The sequence below is a fragment of the Panthera uncia genome, assembly GCF_023721935.1.
Source record: "Panthera uncia isolate 11264 chromosome A1 unlocalized genomic scaffold, Puncia_PCG_1.0 HiC_scaffold_17, whole genome shotgun sequence".
In the NCBI taxonomy this organism is placed as follows: Eukaryota; Metazoa; Chordata; class Mammalia; order Carnivora; family Felidae; genus Panthera; species Panthera uncia.
In genome coordinates, this window is record NW_026057577.1 from 93,378,399 (window position 1) to 93,398,820 (window position 20,422).

At 48.3% G+C, this 20,422-nt stretch overlaps 1 protein-coding gene across 3 annotated transcripts in view; it reads left to right on the top strand.

Moving 5' to 3' along the window:
- Positions 1-876: 876 nt before the first annotated feature.
- Positions 877-20,422, top strand: part of LCP2 (lymphocyte cytosolic protein 2) — a 45,669-nt gene continuing 26,123 nt past the window's right edge. Inside the window, exons 1-3 of one of the 3 annotated variants that reach the window (XM_049647796.1) lie at positions 877-1,162; positions 5,978-6,040; positions 11,854-11,900. In XM_049647796.1, coding sequence (XP_049503753.1) covers positions 1,085-1,162; positions 5,978-6,040; positions 11,854-11,900 — 188 coding nt within the window. In that variant the 5' untranslated portion in view covers positions 877-1,084. Of the gene's footprint in view, positions 1,163-5,977; positions 6,041-11,347; positions 11,484-11,853; positions 11,901-20,422 lie in introns of those variants that run through there. The other 2 variants (XM_049647797.1, XM_049647798.1) reach the window with 2 other exon arrangements.

The window sequence follows — 20,422 nt, forward strand, 5'->3', positions numbered from 1 at the left end:
TCATTATCTTTTTGCTCTTAATTTTTTTTTCCTTAGTTACCCTTAATTAACCTTAGTTACCTGCATCTAAGGTTTATGTGTATAGGAAACACTTTCTCTGTTTCCCTATTTTACGGATATGGAAGGCTGACGTTCCTAGATTGTTAAGTCCTAGTGTGAGTTGCACAGTGTGGGAACAATCACATCAGAAGTTAAGCCTGGTTGCCCGACTCACTCACCGAGTCCTCTAGTAACTGTAAGGAGGCGGCTGAAGGGATGTCAACGTTATCCTTTTCTCAGAGGCTCAGGGATGGTCGGAAAGCATTAAAAAGCCATGCTCCTTCCCTAGGCAGTTTGCCTTTGTGGGAAATTATCTACATTTTAGGCCAACCGTCAAAATAGATTTTCATCTGCAAAGACCCAGCCACGCAGGACTGCGGTATAAACATCTGAGGGCCAGGAGTTGTTTTTTTTTTTTTTTTTAATTTATTTTTGGGACAGAGAGAGACAGAGCATGAACGGGGGAGGGGCAGAGAGAGAGGGAGACACAGAATCGGAAACAGGCTCCAGGCTCCGAGCCGTCAGCCCAGAGCCCGACGCGGGGCTCGAACTCACGGACCGCGAGATCGTGACCTGGCTGAAGTCGGACGCTTAACCAACTGCGCCACCCAGGCGCCCCTGAGGGCCAGGAGTTTTAATGGAAGCACGCTTGGACTCACACAGGAGTCTAAGTGCCTTTCACCATCCCTCCCACAGGGCTGGAGTGGCCAGGACCAGGGCGAGATGACCAACCTTGTCGCTCTCTACCTCTCCAGCCACCAGAGCTAGGCTTCCTTGTTTACTTATTTAGAGCCTAGCAGAGGAAGTGGTAAAGGAAACTTGCTGAGTCGTTTTCTGAGAAGAGACCATATTTGTTCGCAGAGGAAGCCGTTGCTCTCTGGGATCTGGTTACAGCAGAAAAGACGTCTGTTCCAACAAGGGTGTTCCAGACGGTAACTGGAAGTTGGAAGAGCCAAGGACACCTCCACGCTCTAGATTTGGGATTCTCTGTCCATGGGTGCAGCACTCGTGCTCAGCTTGTGACTTTTGTCCTGGGAGAGCAGCCATGGCATTGAGGAATGTGCCCTTTCGCTCAGACGTCCTGGCCTGGGACCCCGACAACCTTGCAGACTACTTCAGGAAGGTGAGTCTTGCCGTTTTGTTGGTGGTGAGGCTGGCTGCCCTTGGCGGGCTGGGCAGAGCTTGAAGAAGGAGCCAGAACATGAGAGGGATAAAATATAGCAGAAGAACTTGCAACCCCGCGGCAGCCTTCCAAGTTGAGCAGGTGTTATGTAGATGCACACACACCACTGAGTGTTCCTGGCAATGAGTTCTGGGGAGAAGGGGGGCCCTCAGATGGAAGTGTACTTACTAAGCACCAGCACTCATGTTTGTGCTCTGTAGGCACTGTCCCACTTAACACTCCCCAGTACTGCTATCCTCTTTTCTCAGCTGCAAAATAGGCTCTGGGAGGTTAGATAACCCAAAGCCCCAGGGACTGCATGTGACAGGTAGGATTCCAGTCACACCTGCCTGGCTTCAGCATCCATGTTAGATACTCAGAATGACTGTAACCACTAATGAGATCAAGGCTGCTTACTAGAAAGGGGTGAATGGAGGGGCGCTTGGGTGGCTCAGTTGGTTAAGCGTCTGACTTCAGCTCAGGTCACTATCTCATGGTCTGTGGGTTCCAGCCCCACATCAGGCTCTGTGCTGATGGCTTGAAGCCTGGATCTTGCTTTGGATTCTGTGTCTCCCTCTCTCTCTGCCCTTCTCCCACTTGTGTTCTGTCTCTCTGTCTGTCTCTCTCTCTCTCTCTCTCTCAAAAATAAAACAAAAACATTAAAAAAATCTTTAAAAAAAAGAAAAAAGAAAAAGAAAGGGGTGAGTGGAGCCCCAAGCCTGGGAGAAAGAAACAGCAGGGCAGGAAGAATGGATGAGGCAAGGATGTGCAATGCCAGAGAGGGCGTCTGGACAGTCATTGCTCATGACCTGAAAGAGGGCTCCTCACACCCTTACAGAGAACAGAGTCCCTTTGGAGCTTTAGGAGGGTCTTGTGAATCAGGTGGAAAAACTGCTATGAGCTCCAGGTTGTGATTGCTTGAGAGAGCTGGGGAAACTGAGGCCCCTGAGAGGGAGAGTTTTGCCAGCATGGTCAAAGGTCAAGCTTGCGGCAGTCCTGGGACTTGAGTGTTGCTGTCCTGCCTTCCAGCCCTGGACCTCTGTGCTTGGTCATCTGCAGGGGGGATCACGGGTCAGACATCTGCTGGCGCAGACCCTAAGCCACACGACTCGGGGACTCTCTACCCCTGTTCAAGGGATAAGAAGTCTTGTAAGGGACGTCTGAGCTTCTAATACCCCTGTCCCTGGAGGCTGGGATGGAGTTCAGTTGACCCTCCAGATGGTCGTAAAGATGAGAGTTTAAAGTCAAGACTTTAGAGGTCATATAAGCCAACCTCTCTTTTTCCTGAGGGATGGAATGGAGCTCCCAGGACCCACAGACACATGGAGCTTATATAGTAGCTTACTGCTCTTCCTCAACCTAAAGAATAAAGATATGAAGATACCAGGCATGGTGGGATAGATCCCCTTATTTGCTGTTTTGTTCTTTTCTCCAAAAGGTCACAGTAAACTTAGGTGTTCAGCACTGTGGGTGCAAAAATGATTGGGACAACTGACTTTTGAAGGATTTTTCTAAATGTCTTTCTTAAACGTAGAACAAATACATTGGGGCAAGCAGATAAAATCTGCCAAGATGCTATAAAGTGGCATGTTAGCTCAGTCGAAGACAGGAGACAATAATTGACAATTAGTGAGAGGATCCTGGAAACAGACTGAGATGCATGGACAGGCCCCGTCTTCAGTGTGAGGAGAAATATAGAACCCAGTTGGGCAACAGCGGAATCCATGGGCAAATCTTCCCTTAGGGCAGGGAGATGGATTACAGGTCAGGGGTGATTTGGGAAGACGGCCGTCTGCCTGAGCTAGGGCACGAGAGAGGCTCTTTCTTGGAGACCCCAGACCTGGGATGTGTCTGCAGCACTGGGACAGGTTCCTTCTCCTGACATAAAACCAAAAGGAAAAACTGATGGTGGGAATCTGTGATCCAGGAAGTCCCAGCCCCCCACAGACTCAGATGGACACCCTTCAAATCCTGAGCATCTCAGTTCCCCCCAGAGAAAAAATATTGAGTGAACTGACCATGGAGTCATTTGGGGAAGGGTCTTCGTCATCAGATATCCTGTTCAAAGGATTGATGAGCAGTGCAATTTCTAATGAAGGAGGGGGGCCAGGACCCCATTGGAGACACCTCCCAGCCAGCTCTGGAGTCAGACAGTTTGGTTTGAATCCTGGTTCTACCACCTGCTAGCTTGGTGACCTTCCTTTAGTTACTTCACCTGTCTGTGTCTCAGCTTTCTCATCAGTAAAATGGAGATACTAACAATAACTACCCTCATGGGATTGTTGAAAGAATGAAAGGAAATACAGCGTGTGAAGCACTCAACAGACTGAGGGGTCAATTCATGTTTGATATTACCTTTTTTCCTGCTCTGTTTACTGGACCCTAGCTGGGGAGGCCCATGCAGATTGGCAGGCCTTTGTGTCTTACTGTCTTAGCTATGTGTAGCTCATCCTTTGTCTGGAATATAGGCCTCTGAGGACAGAGGTCATGTTTTGGATTTCTTGAACCCCTCCATTTTTTTTTGAATTGGCAGGAAAGCACCCCTTGGCAATGCAGTGGAGAGACACTGGCTCAGAGCCATGAGTTCTAATCCCAGCTGTGTCCCCAACCCACTGTGGGACCTTAGGCCAATCCCTTCCCCTCTCTGGGCCTCAGTTGTCCCATCTACAACACGAGGTACCTGCTCTAGACCACTGCCTACCGAAGCTGGGTGCTCATAAGAATCCTCTGAGTGCCTGCTAACAATACAGATCCTAGCTCCCAAGCCCAGATATTAATGGATCAGAATCAAACTTCTAGGGAGGCCTAGTCTTCAGAGCTGTCTGTCTACATAGAGCCAAAGTCAGCGGACTGCAAAATCAGAGCTTATCTGGTAATAACAACAGCAAAAATGATAAATTAAAGGCAGTCAAATACTATAAGAACTACTCCTTCCCCTCTGCGTGAAAATAGAAAGGATGTTCAGGATGCCTCAGATGCTGCCTGTGTTCCACATTGACCTCTAAATCAGCTTTTTCTGAGCTTTCTAACATTTACTCCACCCTTTCAAGCCAAGAGGCTACAAAAAATATATTCACTTTTTAGATTGGTTGACCATTAAAAAAAAAGACCATGATTTGCCCCCAAAAGAAGGCTGACACAAATTGTGAGACTCACACTTGTGTTGAGAACAGAAGATTCTCCAGGGCAAACATTTAACCTTAAATACTCCAGACCGAAATGTCACATTTGGAGATACTTCAAATGCAAATTCTTATGCTGTCGAAGACAAGGTGAAACAGAAAACTGATAAGATTGTCAATTAATGTGACTTTTGGGGAAAGCAACCAAGATAATTCCTGTTGATCTTAGAGCTCTATTCTGAGAATCCAGCTTAATCTATCTTAAACAGAGGTGTGCAAAATGATTTCCATGATCGTCTACAGTTTGATCTGGATGGTGTTTTAAGATACACTTAAATGTATTCATTTGCTATAAGTTATACTGTTACTAACAAAAAGGAGAACATTCCTAACAGAGACATTAAAGCCTTGTTCTGAAGCCCAATTGTCCCCTCTGCCACCTGCTACCCATGGATCTCATGCAAGTTACTTAAGTGTCTTCACCTTTGACTCTCCATCTGGAAGATGTGAGGGTTAAAGACTTAAGACTGGTTTAAATACATAGAAGAGGGGCGCCTGGATGGCGCAGTCGGTTAAGCGTCCGACTTCAGCCAGGTCACGATCTCACGGTCCGTGAGTTCGAACCCCGCGTCAGGCTCTGGGCTGATGGCTCGGAGCCTGGAGCCTGTTTCCGATTCTGTGTTTCCCTCTCTCTCTGCCCCTCCCCCGTTCATGCTCTGTCTCTCTCTGTCCCAAAAATAAATAAAAAACGTTGAAAAAAAAAATTAAAAAAAAAATACATAGAAGAGTGCCTGCCCTATAGCAAGCATTCAATAATTATCAGCAGTTTCTAGTACCATTATTGGAACAGCAGTCTGGTAAACAACCTAAATGATCAGCAATATGGTAGCAATTTAATAAAATAATTGTTTAAAAGAAGTTTGCAAGAACATGAAGCAGTGCCTATATTATCACTTTAAGGTAATTTTAAGAGAAAAAAACAGGATAATAAGATTAAGTATGAATTATAACCTCAGTTATATTTAGAAATATGCTTAGAATTAAGCATTGTGGGGTGCCTGGGGAGCTCAGTGGGTTAAGCTTCTGACTCTTGATTTAGGCTCAGGTCATGATCTCACGGTTCATGAGCTCAAGCCCTGCATCAGGCTCTGCGCTGCTAGTGTGGAGCCTGCTTGGGATTCTCTCTCTCTCTCTCTCTCTCTCTCTCTCTCTCTCTCTCAAAATTAAATAAATAAATAAACATTTTAAAACAGAACAAAGCATAGTAGGAAGCACATTGTGACATTTGCCAAGGTTGCCTTTGGGTGGCAAGACAATGGATGCTATTTATGCACTTTCTGACCTCTTCTCTACCTGCCTGAGGGACATGTGGCCACAGCCCGTATAGGCTTGAGGTCACTCCTTTTCTGTAGGGATTGGCCCCCAAACCTTAGACTGAGGCAATTTCTCCATTTCAGAGAGTCCCAAGGGGCAAGTGAAAGCAGGGTTGAGGTAAGGATGGGGCCCCTCTGTTCGATCATGGGGGGAAGGGCGGGAAGGGGGTCTGGCTAGCCACAAGTACCACAAATTGCTAAGCTTCAGGGGCAGGCAAACAAGGGGAACCAATGGCATACGCCTGCCTGCTGCTGATAGCACTCTCCTCTCCTCTTTGCAGCTGAACTACAAGGACTGTGAAAAGGCAGTGAAAAAGCACCACATCGACGGGCAGCGGTTTTTGGTAAGTGCTGGCCGGTTTGACACATTGGGACCAAAGCTGTTCCACACTTTAACCAATTATGGCAGGGCCAGCCAGTCTACCCTGTTCCTGGGGATGCCCAGAGTCAATGCCTGTCTTCAGGACCCCTACACAGCCCTTTGCCTTCTTCTGAGGTTTTATATGACCCTTGCTGTCATCACTTCTTGGGATCCTATTATTCAGGATACCTCCCAGTCTTTCACTGATACCAAGGTACATTCTATAGTCAAAGTAGAAGGAGGAATCCAATATAGCCCCCCTCCCCCCAATCTTGAAAATCTATTCAAATGCCGTCCATACTTAGGCAAGTCTAAGGGGAAAAAAGACCACATGGGAGAACGGAAGATTCTTTTTTCCCGTCTCTCATTCCGGAGTACATACTTACTGAGTGGAATAAAGTGTAGAATCACCCTCATTATTTCATTCCATCCCTCTTTCTCTCTACCAAATGCACATAGTTGGGTTTTTGCCAATTAAACACACATGTGATACGGCTCTCTCTACTCCAGTGTGTTGCAAAGAGCTTTAAGGGTAAGACTAAGATGCAGCTCTACATGAGCAACGAAGCCATTAAATAGAAAGGGATGCACCTCTGACAAGTAGCGAGTTGCTGGAAGGTGGTCTGAGCATTTCTCTTGAAATAGCACCTTTGTCTATAGGCAAGATAGACCCGACTCTACCAATCCAGCCCTTCCCATCTCATGTTTCCTCACCCTTCAAAAAGAAGCAGGAACGAGACTTCAAAGGTCTCATGGGTAGATGTTCACAATTTGGGTTTGGAGTGAGGGGGGCAAGGTAAGTTGTGTTTCCTCGCAAGGCGTGGTCAGTAGCAGTGAGGGGACTGGGCCATGAGACTTCAGGGTTAGAAGGGGCCAGAGAGGTCACGTGCTCTGGCTTTCCACTCAGCACTCCAATCCGTTTCCTATATTGCCTCCCTGCCACTAACATCTGCTTGAATTCTTTTAGTGATGGTGAGCTCACTACTACACATGGTCATCTGCCCTTTCTAGGCAGCTCTTAAGTTTCATGTGGAGACCAAACTGTGCCCTGTTGGTCTGAGTTTTGCTTCCATATGCCATGTAAGACATGTTTACGCACTGCTTCACCTAAATCATGCATGCATTCACCCACTCATTCACTTCACAAGCATTTTCTTGGGCTCCCTTTACATACTGGACCATGCCACGTTCTGAGAATATAGAGGTAGCTAAGATGTGATTTCTGCTTTCCAGAAGCTGGTTTTACAGCAAAAAAGTATCTTTTGGAAGGCTCTAACCACCCCCTTTGCAACTGAGGAAACATGTACAGAGGTGTGATGTGAATGTGTACAGAGGTGTGATGTGAATTTTCTAAGTCACGTACCTAGTAATTGGACTGACTAAAGTACACATTTAATTTACTCTAACATTACATGAGGGTTTTTAAAAATTTTTTAATGTTTATTTATTTTTGAGAGACAGAGTGCGAGCCAGGGAGGGGCAGAGAGAGAGGGAGACACAAAATCTGAATCAGGCTCCAGGCTCCGAGCTGTCAGCACAGAGCCTGACTTGGGGCTTGAACCCACAAGCTGTGAGATCATGACCTGAGCCAATGTCGGATGCTTAAACAACTGAGCCCCAATACTGTATGAGTTTTTAACAATGTTATTTCTTCATACTGAGCTTTGAGCCACGGAATACCTGGGGTTCTGTTGTCACTTTTGCACATTAGTACTATATGTAAGTATTTCCTTCTGGTGCCTTCAGCACTGAGAACTGAGATTGAGACTTATCAGTGTGAGTGGAAGGGAGTAACACATATTTGAGGATGGTCCTGCTTACAGCCCTGATGCTCTGGGTCACCTTGAGCAAGCACTCGACTTTTCTGAGCCTCTCTCCTCTCGAGCATGAGCACGAGCACGTTGGACTGGGTAACAGTGGGTGACAGTCCCTTCCAGTCCCTGCAACACTCCCTGTGTTAACTGCAGGCCTACTAGGACAGGGTTGTTTCCGTGGCTGAGAGAGAGTGTCTGAGCAGTTCTGTCTCCTCTGCTTTCATATCCAGGACCTGTCAGTCCCTGGAGACTGCTGTTCTGTTTATTGTGGGAGTAGGAGGAAGTGGAAAGAAGGGGACTAGGAATCCGCAGAGCAAGGAGCAGAAGCTGGTTCCTGGTCCCACAACTGGGGTATTTAGAGACAGCTTCTGCTGATACCCACCCTCTACCCCAAGTGCCCTGGGTACAGTGTGAGCTCTGATCGGAGTCCTAATTTCTCATATATCATTCCTGGTTTTATAATATCCAGGACCATTCTGCTACTGAAGGCAAAAGTGGAAGACCATAGTCTCTCTGTCTCTCTGTCTCTCTCTTCACTGTTGGAGATAGTAGGTCCCTTGAATCTGTTTTGCTGCCATTTTGGTTCCCCAGTGAGAAGAGTAGGACCTTGTCTGGTGGGGAAAGGGGTGCCATGTTTTCAGAAGGTAGAGGAAGAGGATGAAATGTGTTAGGAACCCATGTCAGTTGGGAAGGCGGTGGCTGCCTGTAACAGAAACCTGACCACAGTGGCTTAACCAAATAGGGCTTTATCTTTCTCAAGTGATAAAGAATCTAGAGTAGGCTCTCGGGGCCGGTGAGTTGCTGAAAGAAGTCACCCAGAACACAGGCCCCTTCTAGTCATGGAAAAAGCTTGTGGCTTCTGTCCTACTGGTTGTAAGTTGGCTATGCCACCTCTAGACCTGACATCCACACTCCAGGCAGGATGGAGTGGGGGAGGGCAAAGAGTAGAAGGCACAGAAGTGTGTGGGGAACGCCTCCCCTTGCTTTCAGGAAACTAGTAACTTTTCTGGAAGTTCCACCCCCTAGACTTCGGGTTATATCTCACGGGCCACAACTGAGTCCTGTGACTTCCGCCACCTCCAAAGAAGTGTAGGATGTTAAATATTTTGGACTTGGCACATTTACTGCCCCTAACAAAATCCAGGTCCAGTCAGTAAGGGAGCAAGAGAGAGGGGATACTGGGCGGGCGGGCAGGAGTGTCCACACGTCGCCTCCCCAGGCAGGGGCCATTTTGAGGACACACTCACCACATAATCACACTCCTGCAAGACCATAAGTGATCATACAGGTAACCCAGAGTTGCTGGAAGCTTCAGAAGGAGGTAGAGGAGGGGTTACATCACGCAGCAGAACTCTCTGAAAATCCTGTTTAAATATCTCTCATCTTTCCGCCCAGTTTCTGTCCTTGTTCTAAAGGCCTTTCTCTTTCCTGATATCCTGTTCCTCTGTGTCTCCAGCCATGCTCACATCCACCTTCTCCTTCACATTCTTCCTCAGATCCCCTCAGCTTACATCCTCACGTTGGCCAGTCAGTAGTCAGCCCCCAGCTCTCTGGTGACCCCCAGGAAGTCCTGCATTCTGCGTGCCACTCTGAACATGTGTCTTGGTACATCCCTGAGAGGGAGGAGAAGCCAATGCACAGGGGATGTTAAAATTTAAATTAAAAAAAAATTAACATTCATTCATTTTTGAGAGACAGAGCACAGGGGAGGGAGGGGCAGAGAGAGAGGTAGACACAGAATCCGAAGCAGGCTCTGGGCCCTGAGCTGTCAGCACAGAGCCCAATGCGGGGCTCAAACCCACACACCGTGACATCATGACCTGAGCCAAAGTCGAGGCTTAACCAACTGAGCTACCCAAGTGCCTATGGGATGTCAAAATTAAAAAAGAGAGAGAAGTTAAGAAGCTTGACCAAAAGCCTGATTGTCAAGCTGGTGCATCCACTCTGGAAAGCAGTATGGAATTTCCTCAAAAAGATGTTTATAGTAGCATTATCAACAATAGCCAAACTACGGAAAGAGCCCAAATGTCCACTGAGTGATGAATCGATAAAGAATTTGTGGTATATATATATGCAATGGAATATTACTCAGCCATGAGAAGGAATGAAATATTGCCCTTTACAACCATGTGGATGAGAGCTAGAGTGTATTATGCTAAGCAAAGTAAGTCAGAGAAAGACAAATATCATACGATTTCACTCATATGTGGAATTTAAGAAACAAAACAGATGAACATAGGGGAAAGGACCAAAGAAAGAGGGAAGCAAACCATAAGAGGCTCTTAATGATAGAGAACAAACTAAGGGTTGATGGAGGGAGGTGGGTGGAGGATGGGCTAACTAGGTGACGGGTATTAAGGAGGGCACTTGTCCTGTTGAGCACCAGGTGTTATATGTAAGGGATGAATCAGTAAATTCTACTTCTGAAAACAATATTACACTGTATGTTAACTAACTAGAATTTAAATAAAAACTTGCAAAGAAAAAAAAAGCCTGATTGTCTCAGGACTCTGGGCAAACTCCGGCCCCAACCCTGCTGCCAGGTTTACTGAGGGGCCTGGGTCCGAGAGCTGGAGCAGATGGGCCCAATAAACACACTGCTAAGATGCCCCCAGCCCTGTGCCACTGGGCTCAAAGGGGAGCATGCCCAGTGCTTACCCATAGGAGGCAAACAACCTGCCAGGCTCCCAGCCCAGAGCAGAAGAAGCAAAAACCTCCAAGAGCCAGCCAGACCCCAGCTAATTATTATTTATTTTCACACAAATTATTCACATTGGGTTTATTATTCATATAGGGCGTGTCAAGCACTGAGCCAAGCACCTGACACGCATCATCTCATTCAGTGCTCACCACCCCTGAAAGGTGGCTCTTATTAGTATAATGATTCCTATTTTACAGAGAAGGAAACTGAGGCTCAGTGAGCCTAACTATGTGCCCCAAATCAGACAGCTGTTAAGTGGATGAACCAAGATGCAAATCCAGCCTGACTCAGAGCCTCCACCATAACCACCTGGTTCTCTAGCCTCAGTTAGAATGCCAGTGGATGCCCTTCTCTGTCTCAGCATTCATCCCATGGAAAGTGTGCTCACCTCTTTTCTGTTTCCAGTATCGGCACCCTGCCTCTCCTCCTCCCTCCAGGGCACCTTCTTCTCTTACCCTTCCCCCCACTCCTCCCCTCCAGCATGGGCCAGCGGGTCCCTCAAAGGGATCAGATGTGGGAAGAGAGAAATTTGCAGGGAGAAAATCGATCGCAGATACCACAGGGCAAGCTTCCAGTCTCAGCTCCATCACCCACAAGCTAAAATTCCGTCAACATCCCAGGGCCTCGGTTTTCTCACCTATAAATGGGGACGCTGATACTTCCTAAATCACAGGACTGATGTGAAGATTAGTCGAGGTGCTAGCAAGGCAGAGGCCCAGAGTCAGTTCTTCACAAATATGAGTTCCTTTCTCCTTTCCCTTCTCTGTTCCCTCAGGAAAGCCTCTTTATTGAATCCTACCACTAACCCTGATGAGAGAGGCTTTTGCTGGTATCAGGGCATAGATTCCTTCTCCAGGCTGGCTTCTCACAGCTCCTGCATATGGAAACTGAGAGGGACCCTGAAGTCTGGGGTAAGAGCCTAGGCAAGAGGTCACAGCGTGTGGCCAAATTCGGCTCACGAGACGAGTGGTTTGGCTTCACAGTTTAGCTCTCACGGTGTGTGGTTGTTTGTTTGCTTCATTTAAAGTTATTTGTCGATATTTCGAACTCAGGAAATTTCACCTAAAATCCAGGGTTGGGTATTCCCTTTGAAAACGTAGACGCGGCAACACCAGGCCCACAGGTTTTCACGCAACATCTGGAAGCTGGGCTTTGGGTAGGTGGGGGAGGTGTACCCTTCACTCAGCTGAAGGCCCACGGCTCCCTGTTTCACACCTCCCTCTCCTCACCTGGCCCAAGGCCCCTCCTGTGGGTTGTAACCTGCCCGTGTCTTCGTTTCAGAACCTGACAGAAAATGACATCCAGAAGTTCCCTAAGCTCCGGGTGCCGTAAGTACTCCCCCCGATTCCTTGAGTGTTTTGGGGAACCGAGGCTGGAATGGGACATAGTCCAGGGATAGCTGGGTCACTTAATCTGTCACGGTTGGTTTGAACTAGGAAAGTGAACAGGAAGGCTATAGAGAGGCAAGTGCAGGGCACGGGAGAGAGAAGTGATACTTGATAAGTTGAAAGAAAAAAGAAAGTAACAGATCCAGCCCAATTGGTGTGTTGGCAGCTCTTGCCAAAGCCAAGCCTGACTGTGAGCCATGTCTTCATTTCCTCTCTCCCTGTGGGGTGGCTTGGGCACTGGCATCACGAGATCCGTTCCACGAGGGCATCATCATCAGATCAGTGATTGCTTAAGCTTTCTGGACCACAGTCTCCAGCTCTTGGCCATGAGAGAGTTGGACCCGATGAAGAGTGGCAACGGACATCATTCTGTCTGTTGCTACCTGTTGCTTGGGAATGGCTGCCGGGGCCACTGTACTGAGAAGAATCCTGAGGAAGGGAGAGCGTGACGCGTTGCTGAGGTCTGGGGTGGGTGCGGACGGGAGAAGATGCATCACGCGCTTTGCGTCGTGTGTTTTCATCCCTCTAGCAAGGGTCTTCCGGACTCAAAAGCTTACCCGAGCCAGGCAGGAGATATAAATGTGTAAAATGGGCCGTCTTGAGCCATACAAAGTCCTATCAATTTCTCCTTCATTTTACCACCTTTGAATAGAATATGAGTATGAAGAAATATTTCTCCACTATCACAAACATAATAGCACAATTATGGTGTCAAAAGAGGTCATCAGCACTAAGCCGCGTTGTCGGTGAAGAATTAGGGAGTGGTGGAGATTGTGGAAAATCGGAATATTTTCCCTCCCAAGAGAGCTGCAGCCACTCCGTGCCAGTCTGTATGGACCTGATGATGTCCCATCTTTGAACTTATCAAAAGGCACTAGAAATCTCCGTGTTATGTAATATATTCTTAGTATACATAATAAACATATGTAATAAAATATATTTATGCAATATATTTATATAATATATATAGGATATATTTATACAATATATATAGTATATATTTATACAATATGTATTTTGTATATATTTATACAATATATATTTTATGCAATATATATTTATATATATATATATATATATATACCTGGTCCTTGAGAGCAGTTGAGTTTGCATCTCCTGGTCCCCATACAACACTAATACTTCACTCATTTAATGAACTGCTACTAGACGCCGATTTAACGTCAGACCCTTGTTAATTACTCAGGCTACAAATACATAAGGGACAGAATCCCCACTGCAGGACACTCACATTCTAGTGGGAGGGTCAGATATACAAAGCAATCATACCATGATTGATTAACGGTGCTGGGGCACATGCATGGGCACGTTCACCGGGAGTAGGAGGGCAGGAGTCGTTTTCCCCTTGGCATTTGGGGAAGACTTTGGGAAGGCAGGAAAGCTAAGTTGGGTCTTGACATATACCAGGAATGGTCAGATAAAGAATGGGTTGAAGGACGTTCTAGGAATGGGGACTATATTGCCAAGGCACAGGCACCAGGGAGTTTAATGAAACTACAAGTGGGCCAGAGCAACTGGGGCATGCACATGGGGGCACAAAACAAAGAGGCTGCAGTGACTAGTCACAGTTTAGAAGGGTCCTGTGAGCTATCCTAAGGAGTCTAGGAGGGGTGTGGAGGTGAGTGCAACAGGGAGAACGCGAAGGTAAAGCTGGTGTCTTGGCTTTCTCTAGCCAGTGTGAAAGATGGAGGGCCCAGCCTGTGGCATGACAGCCAGCTAGGGGGTGATGGCCATGACCCTGCTAATGAGGTAGGAGCCTCAGCGAGGGCTGTGGCCCCTGAAGACGCAGGGATCAGGCCAGAGGGGATTTAATCAGAGCGGTGGAAGGAAAGAGATAAGGAAGGCCCTTTCAGCTTGGAAGATCCTTTTTTATTTTAAGGCTGAGCTCAGTTGATATCTGGAGCTATGCCTGAGTGCTTGGAGAAGGAGGCGGGGTGAGAAGTGGTTTTCGGTTAGCGTGCAAGGCGGATTGTAAACACTCACACGCTGCGGGTGCGGTAGGGCTGGGGTATTCCTTTAGCTATTTGAAAACTGAAACAAAATCCCTCTCCAACGTGTGCATGTGTGCCCCAGACAAGCTATGGACCTGCCCGTGGAACACGAAGGTGAATGGGGAGTAGTGAGGGAGGCATCTAGGGAAGGTCCCTGCTGCCCTGATTTGGTGATTCTAAGCGTGACTGTTCCTCTTGGCAGACGTGTATAAGAAGCACCAATCCCAGTTCTACTTCTAATGAGCTCTGTGCCTGGGAAGAGTCCCTAGTCTACTCTCACTTTCCCAGTCTCTAAAATAAAGGAATGTGACCATGCAACTCACTCTTTTAAAGGTTATAATTTTAGGTATAAACAGGCAGACAGAAGAGCTTAGTGAGTAAAAGTACAGGCTCTGAGGTCTGACTACTTGAGACCCAATTCTTCCATTCACCAGCTGTGAGTTTGTGGACAAGTTATCTGAGTTCCCTGAGCCTCAGCTTCCTCATCTGTAAAATGGGGATAATAATAAAACCTACCTCAAAGAGTTAGTGGGAAGGTTAGAGGAAATAATAATATGCCCTGAAGAAGTGTTAGCTATTCCTGTTATTTTATGGAAAATCCCAATGAGCACCATTCTGTTTTTACTAATCATTCTATCCTGCGAAAGGGGGAGGATTAGAGACTAGAAAGGCATGGACTTTGGAGCAAGGGAGAGCCACGTTCCAAAGTGGGCTCTGCCTCCCACCAGCCATAGGACCTGGGGGAAATCCCGTCAACCCTCTGTGCCTGTTTCATCTGTAGAAGGGAAATGAACTAACTCTCAGGCATTGCTGGGTTATAAAGGAGGCAGCCCATGTAAGCTGCCTGGTGGTGCCCTGGATGCATATAGATATTCAATGCTGATTTGTTTCATTCCCTTGTACATAGGTTCATTTGCCATAATCATTACCCTGAAGGGCTATGGGAAAGAAATTGTGTTTATGTACAGCAGACCAAAACAAGATTATGCTCCTCTGAATATCTTGATTTTCTTCTCCCATGCTTAAAAAAAAAGAAAAAAGAAAACTCTATTAAATAGATGTGTAGGAAGGTAGATTCTGGTGAGGAAGGCTTTGTTTGCAAATACAGTACCAGCTACTCTCTAGGACAGTTTCTCCCAGAGACACCCTGGATGCTGTAATGGAGGAGAGTTTTTAAATAAAACAACAAAGCTTCCCTTATAGGGATGAGCTTAAGACCCATGGCATAGCTGAGCATTATCTGGTTAAATCAATAGAAGACAGGTTAAAATCTGATGATGCCTGTTTGGAGTTTATTTTTAAAATTTTATGAATTTTATATTTAAATCCATAGTATAAACTAAAAGATAAGGAGAAGGGAGTGATGGGGTCACGGTGTATGCAACAGATAGGTGTTGGATGAGTCTCTTTATATCATGAGTTCCCACTGTACCCATTACCGATAGTGGAATTAGGCTGGGAAAAAGCTAAGATCCCATCAGAGGGGTGATGCGGTAATACCTGTTTATTCGTCCACCCTCCTGATGAAGCTGTCGGACTCCTCATAGCAGAGACAGCATACCTAAGATACAGCAGACAGGGAAAGAGGACGGAGGCAGGCCGGAGGGAGGGACCCAGCGGTAAATAGGCCTTCTTGTGCTCCTTAAAGAATGTGACCAAGCCTTAACAGAATTGCCAGGATGACAGGCTGTCTGCCCTTCTCCTTCCTTCTCACATTCATTGGCTAATCCCTGACCAGGTAGCCAGTCCTCCCCACATGAGAAGGGCCTCCTCTCAACTGACGTCACTCCTTCTCCCCGAAAGCAAGTACAGAAACTTGACTTCCTAGATCAGCCCCACAGTAAAACTGCTCACGTGGCCCTTGACAAGTGCCTCTCTTAGCGCCTCACTTTCTTGGGTGGTAAAAATGGGAATAATTTAATTTGCCTACCACAAAATAATTGTGAAGCCCAAGTAAAATACTACATGTAAATTTATCGGGGGGTCCAAGGCTGAGAAGTGGGGAGACCACGCCAGGCCCTCCAACTTTTGCTTCCCACCCATACGCGATTCTCTCCTGAGGCCGGAGATGGTGGCAAAAGGCACCTTCCTGAGTCCCAGGACCCACACCTGGCTTTTCAAGTTACGAGGACAGACCTTCCAGAGGTTTGGCTCTTGGTTCAAGGAGGAAGACCCTTAGAAGTGGAACATCCTTTAAAGAAGGATGAAAAGCAGGGGTGCCTGGGTGGCTCAGTCGGTTAAGCACCAGCTTCAGCTCAGGTCATGATCTCGCGGTCCATGAGTTCAAGCCCCACGTCGGGCTCTGCGATGACAGCGCAGAGCCCGGAGCCTGCTTTGGATTCTGTGTCTCCCTCTCTCTCTGCCCCTCCCCCACTCACACTCTGTCTCTCTCTCGAAAATAAATAAACATTAAAAAAAAAGTTTAAAAAGAAGGATGAAAAGCAGAGCAAGAGCCAGAGGGAGAGTGTGAATGTGTGTTGGGTGCCCTGGGGGAGGGGCTGACACGGGGACAGAGGACAGGCAGGCAGTGACAGGCAGAGAGCTGGAGATGAGGCTGTAGGAGAGGACAGAGCTGAGCAAAAAGGCTTCTCCTGTTCTGGGCCTGGGAATGTGTTCTGCTGGGAGGCACCAGTGTGCCCTCTGGAATCAGAGTCGAGGGAGCAAGGCTTCCATTGTGGGAGGGCCTGGAAGAGAGAGAGAAAGCTCTCTCAAGTTCTTCCTGGGGGAGCTGAGGCAAACAAATGCATTTGTATTATAAGCCTGTGAACGCCACAGGAGCACCTGCCACAATATAGGACACACAGAGGGACTGCTCCTGGACGGACGTCTCCTCTTCCTGTGTTCTATGGGATCTGGTACTTTCTATCCTACTCCGCTTCCTCCCTACCTCCCCTTTCTGCCTGCCTTTCTTTCTATACTGTCCTTCTTACTTCTCTGTGACCAGCAAAGTTGATTTCAAAACCTGGAGTGGGCCTCCACTTGTCCTTGATAAAGCACAAGGGACCATTGAAAGGGAGCCCATCTCCTCCCTCACCTCCTCCTCCTCCCCCACCTCCTCCTCCACATTCTCCACCTTCTCCTCCTCTTCCATCTCTTCCTCTATCTCCTCCTTATCTAGCTTCTCCTCCACCTTCTCCTCCTCCACATCCTCCTCTCTCATCTCTTCTCCTTCCATCGCCTCCTCCTCCTCATTCACCTCCCCCTTTCCCATCTTTCCCTCCCCCACCTCCCCCTTCCTCTTCTTTCCCTCCCCCACCTCCCCCTTCCCCATCTTCCCGTCACCCATCTCCTCCTCCCCTGTCTCCTCTCCCTCCATCTCCTCCTCCTCATCCTCCACCTTCTCCTCCTCCAGCTCCTCTCCCTCCTCCCCCTTCCCCTCTCCCTCCATCTCTTCCTCCTCCTCCTCCCCCATCTCCTCCTCCTCCAGCTCCTCTCCATCCTCCCCCTTCCTCTCTCCCTCCATCTCCTCCTCCCCCATCTCCTCCTCTATCTCCTCCTCCATGTCCTCCTCTTCCTTCTCCTCCTCCAGCTCCTCCTTTCCCTCCTCTTTCTTCCTTCTCCTCATCCTTCTCCTCCTCCTTAAAATTAAAAACAAAGTTCCAAGAACACAAAGAATAACAAGATTGATTTCACTACCTTTTGAGACTGTAGGAGTCACCCAGGAAACTCATTGGTATCGCTGCTCCCAGGCCTCCCCCATGTAGGCTCTGATAGGCTAAGTCTACAGTGAGCTGGTAATCTGTGTTTATAGCAGGTGCACCCATGTAATTCTGGCAGTCAAGCTGGTCTGGATTCCCTAACCAGGGCTATCCCTCTTATTTTGCTGCTGAGGAACTGGAGCCTAGGGAGGACAAATGCCTTGCCGTGGTCATCTAGTAGGCACTGCTTATGGGGCAGGACGTTGCAGTCAGACTCGGGACAGAGACCCACACTCTGTCTTCTAACATCACCAGGAAAGGCCTGTGGCTGAGAAGTCAAAGACTGGCCCCCATCTCGCAGCAAGCTAGGGCTGCAACTGTGCTGGAAGCACCTTGCTACAAGGCTTGACTTCCTGTCAGACGGTTCAGCCCCAATTTAGCAGCCAGTTTATCCCTAAAACAAGGTAAAGCAGAGAGAATCATGTCTACCCGCCACCCAGCCCTGCTGCTGAGTGAGGCCTGGCATTTGTGGGGAGGAGGAGGAATGAGTCACCTCCGGCCACTCACTGTCACGTGGTTCTCCGAGGGTGTGAGAGTGGGGGACAACTTTGAAGGTTCACACACAGCTTCCACGCACCTGCCCCGTCCATCAGCACTGCCACCTGCCCACCCACCCCTCAGTAGTGGTCCCGGCTGGCTTGGAAGGTGCCCTTTGATGCCTGTCAAAATAGGAGGACCCTGGGAGCCCATGTTTTGCTGCAAGCCGGCCGGGCGGGCCCTGCTCTGCTCTCTGTCACCTCTTTGCAGTTCTTCTGTCAGGGCCTGCGGTTTGACATTTCCTTCCTTAGCCAGTTAGAGCCCCAGAAGCCTCTAGCCTGGCTGTTAAAGATACTGGTAAGAAGAGACACCACAGAGAGCAGGTCTTTTCAGGACCAAAGCAGCTGTGTGGGCTAGTCAGAGCCTACCAAGCACTGCTGGACGGGCACTTTGAGGGGCGGCCTAGTCCCCCCTTCTTCAGGTCATTGCTGAAATGTCACCTCTGTGGGGAGGCCTGCTCATTTTCAATTGCAACCCCACCCTACCCGTGCATTCCTGCCCCCTCACCCAGCCCCCACCTCCCTTGCATGTATCTATACACAATACTTAGAATTTCACTTCCTTAAATGTTCATTGTTTATCCGTCCCTCTCCACTAGCACGTAAGCTCCGTGAGATCATGGGCCTTTGCTTTATTCAGTGAGGCTTCTTGAGCTCTCAGCAGAGGTGCTGGCACTCTGAAGGCCCTCAATGCATATTGTTGAATGAAGGCGTGCCTGCATGGGAGTGGCTGCTGTGGCCACCACTGCCGGATCCGGCCAGGAGGCAGGGTACCAGCAAGCCTCCCCCTGTGGCTCTGTGGGAGCCGTCCGTCCCACCTGTCCAACGAGGGTGGAGAGGGAATCCCATCAGCTTCTCAAGATAATCGCATAGAGGAAGCAAAAGAAGAGTGTCACAGGTGCTCCGGTGGCGTAATCAGGAGGCCACTGTGAAGTCCCCGCCCCTGCTTTAAAGCATCTTCCCAGTCCGGGCAGTGTGAAATCCCAACAGTGACATTACAGTGGAGGACGGAACATTGCCCTCTCTCCTCCGTCCTCTTAAGTCCCCAGTGTGTTTATAAAATTTATCCTGTCATTCTAATGAGGGAGAAGGGCTGAGAGCAGCAGTGTCCTGGGACCACAGAGAAGCGGGGGCTGGGGAGACTGGGGGCATGATGAGGGAAGCAGGTGGTAGTGGATGCTAAGGACCACCTTTGCCAACTTAGCTATTTTGTTTTAGTCCAAACTAGTTACCTTGAGATGGTCACTTAACAGAAGGAATGTAGATACTGGCTCATTCTTGGATGGGCCACAGGCTCAATTGTGTCGGCTCCTGGGAAGCTTGTAGCATAATGAAAATTAACACAAGGTTGTGGGATGTTAAAAATATGCTGCCCTGGTAATCAGGGAGCCTGGCTTCTGGGGCAGATGTGTTTTCCGGGAGGGGGTGGCTTTATCACTAACCCACTCCTTTGGCCAATCCCTTCCTTTGTCTGAGCCTCTGTGGCCTCATCTATAAATTTATTTATTTATTTTTGAGAGAGAGAGCGACAGAGCGTGAGCAGGGGAGGGGCAGAGAGAGAAGGAGATACAGAATCTGAAACAGGCTCCAGGCTCTGGGCTGTCAGCACAGAGCCCAACGCGGGGCTCGAACTCACAGGCCACGAGATCATGACCTGAGCTAAAGTCAGACGCTCAACTGACTGAGCCACCCAGGTGCCCCTGTGGCCTCATCTAAAAAATGACATGAATTAGATCATCTCTGAGGCTCCTCCCAGTTGTCCCCAAATCTCTCAGAAATACTGAACCTGTTTACTAATGAGGGCTTTCTTGGTCTCAGTGGTGGGTGCAAAGGGAGGCTGGAGTCTCCTGTACTGGAGATTTGAGAGACCCCACGGACTGGACACTTACTGCTAGGGTGTGCTGGAGGTGCAGTCCTGTTTGTGAAAGCCCTCTCTGTTCTGGAGTTTGAGGATTTGCTAGCTCCCAACCCCCAAGGACTAAGAGTATCTCCAAGGTTCCTGGCCGAGGTTGGTCTCGGGACATGGATGAATCAAGGAGTCTCCCACTTTGCAAGATGTGCCCTGACTGGAAATGCTTCTCCAAATTTTATGAAAATCCATGTCACTGAGGAGTCAGAGAGGGGAGAATAAAAGGAGATACAGGCCAAAGAACAGCTCACCAGGGCTCCCGTCATGCTCTGTGACAAGCAGCTGGTTCCTCCAGGTATCAGATGGTTCA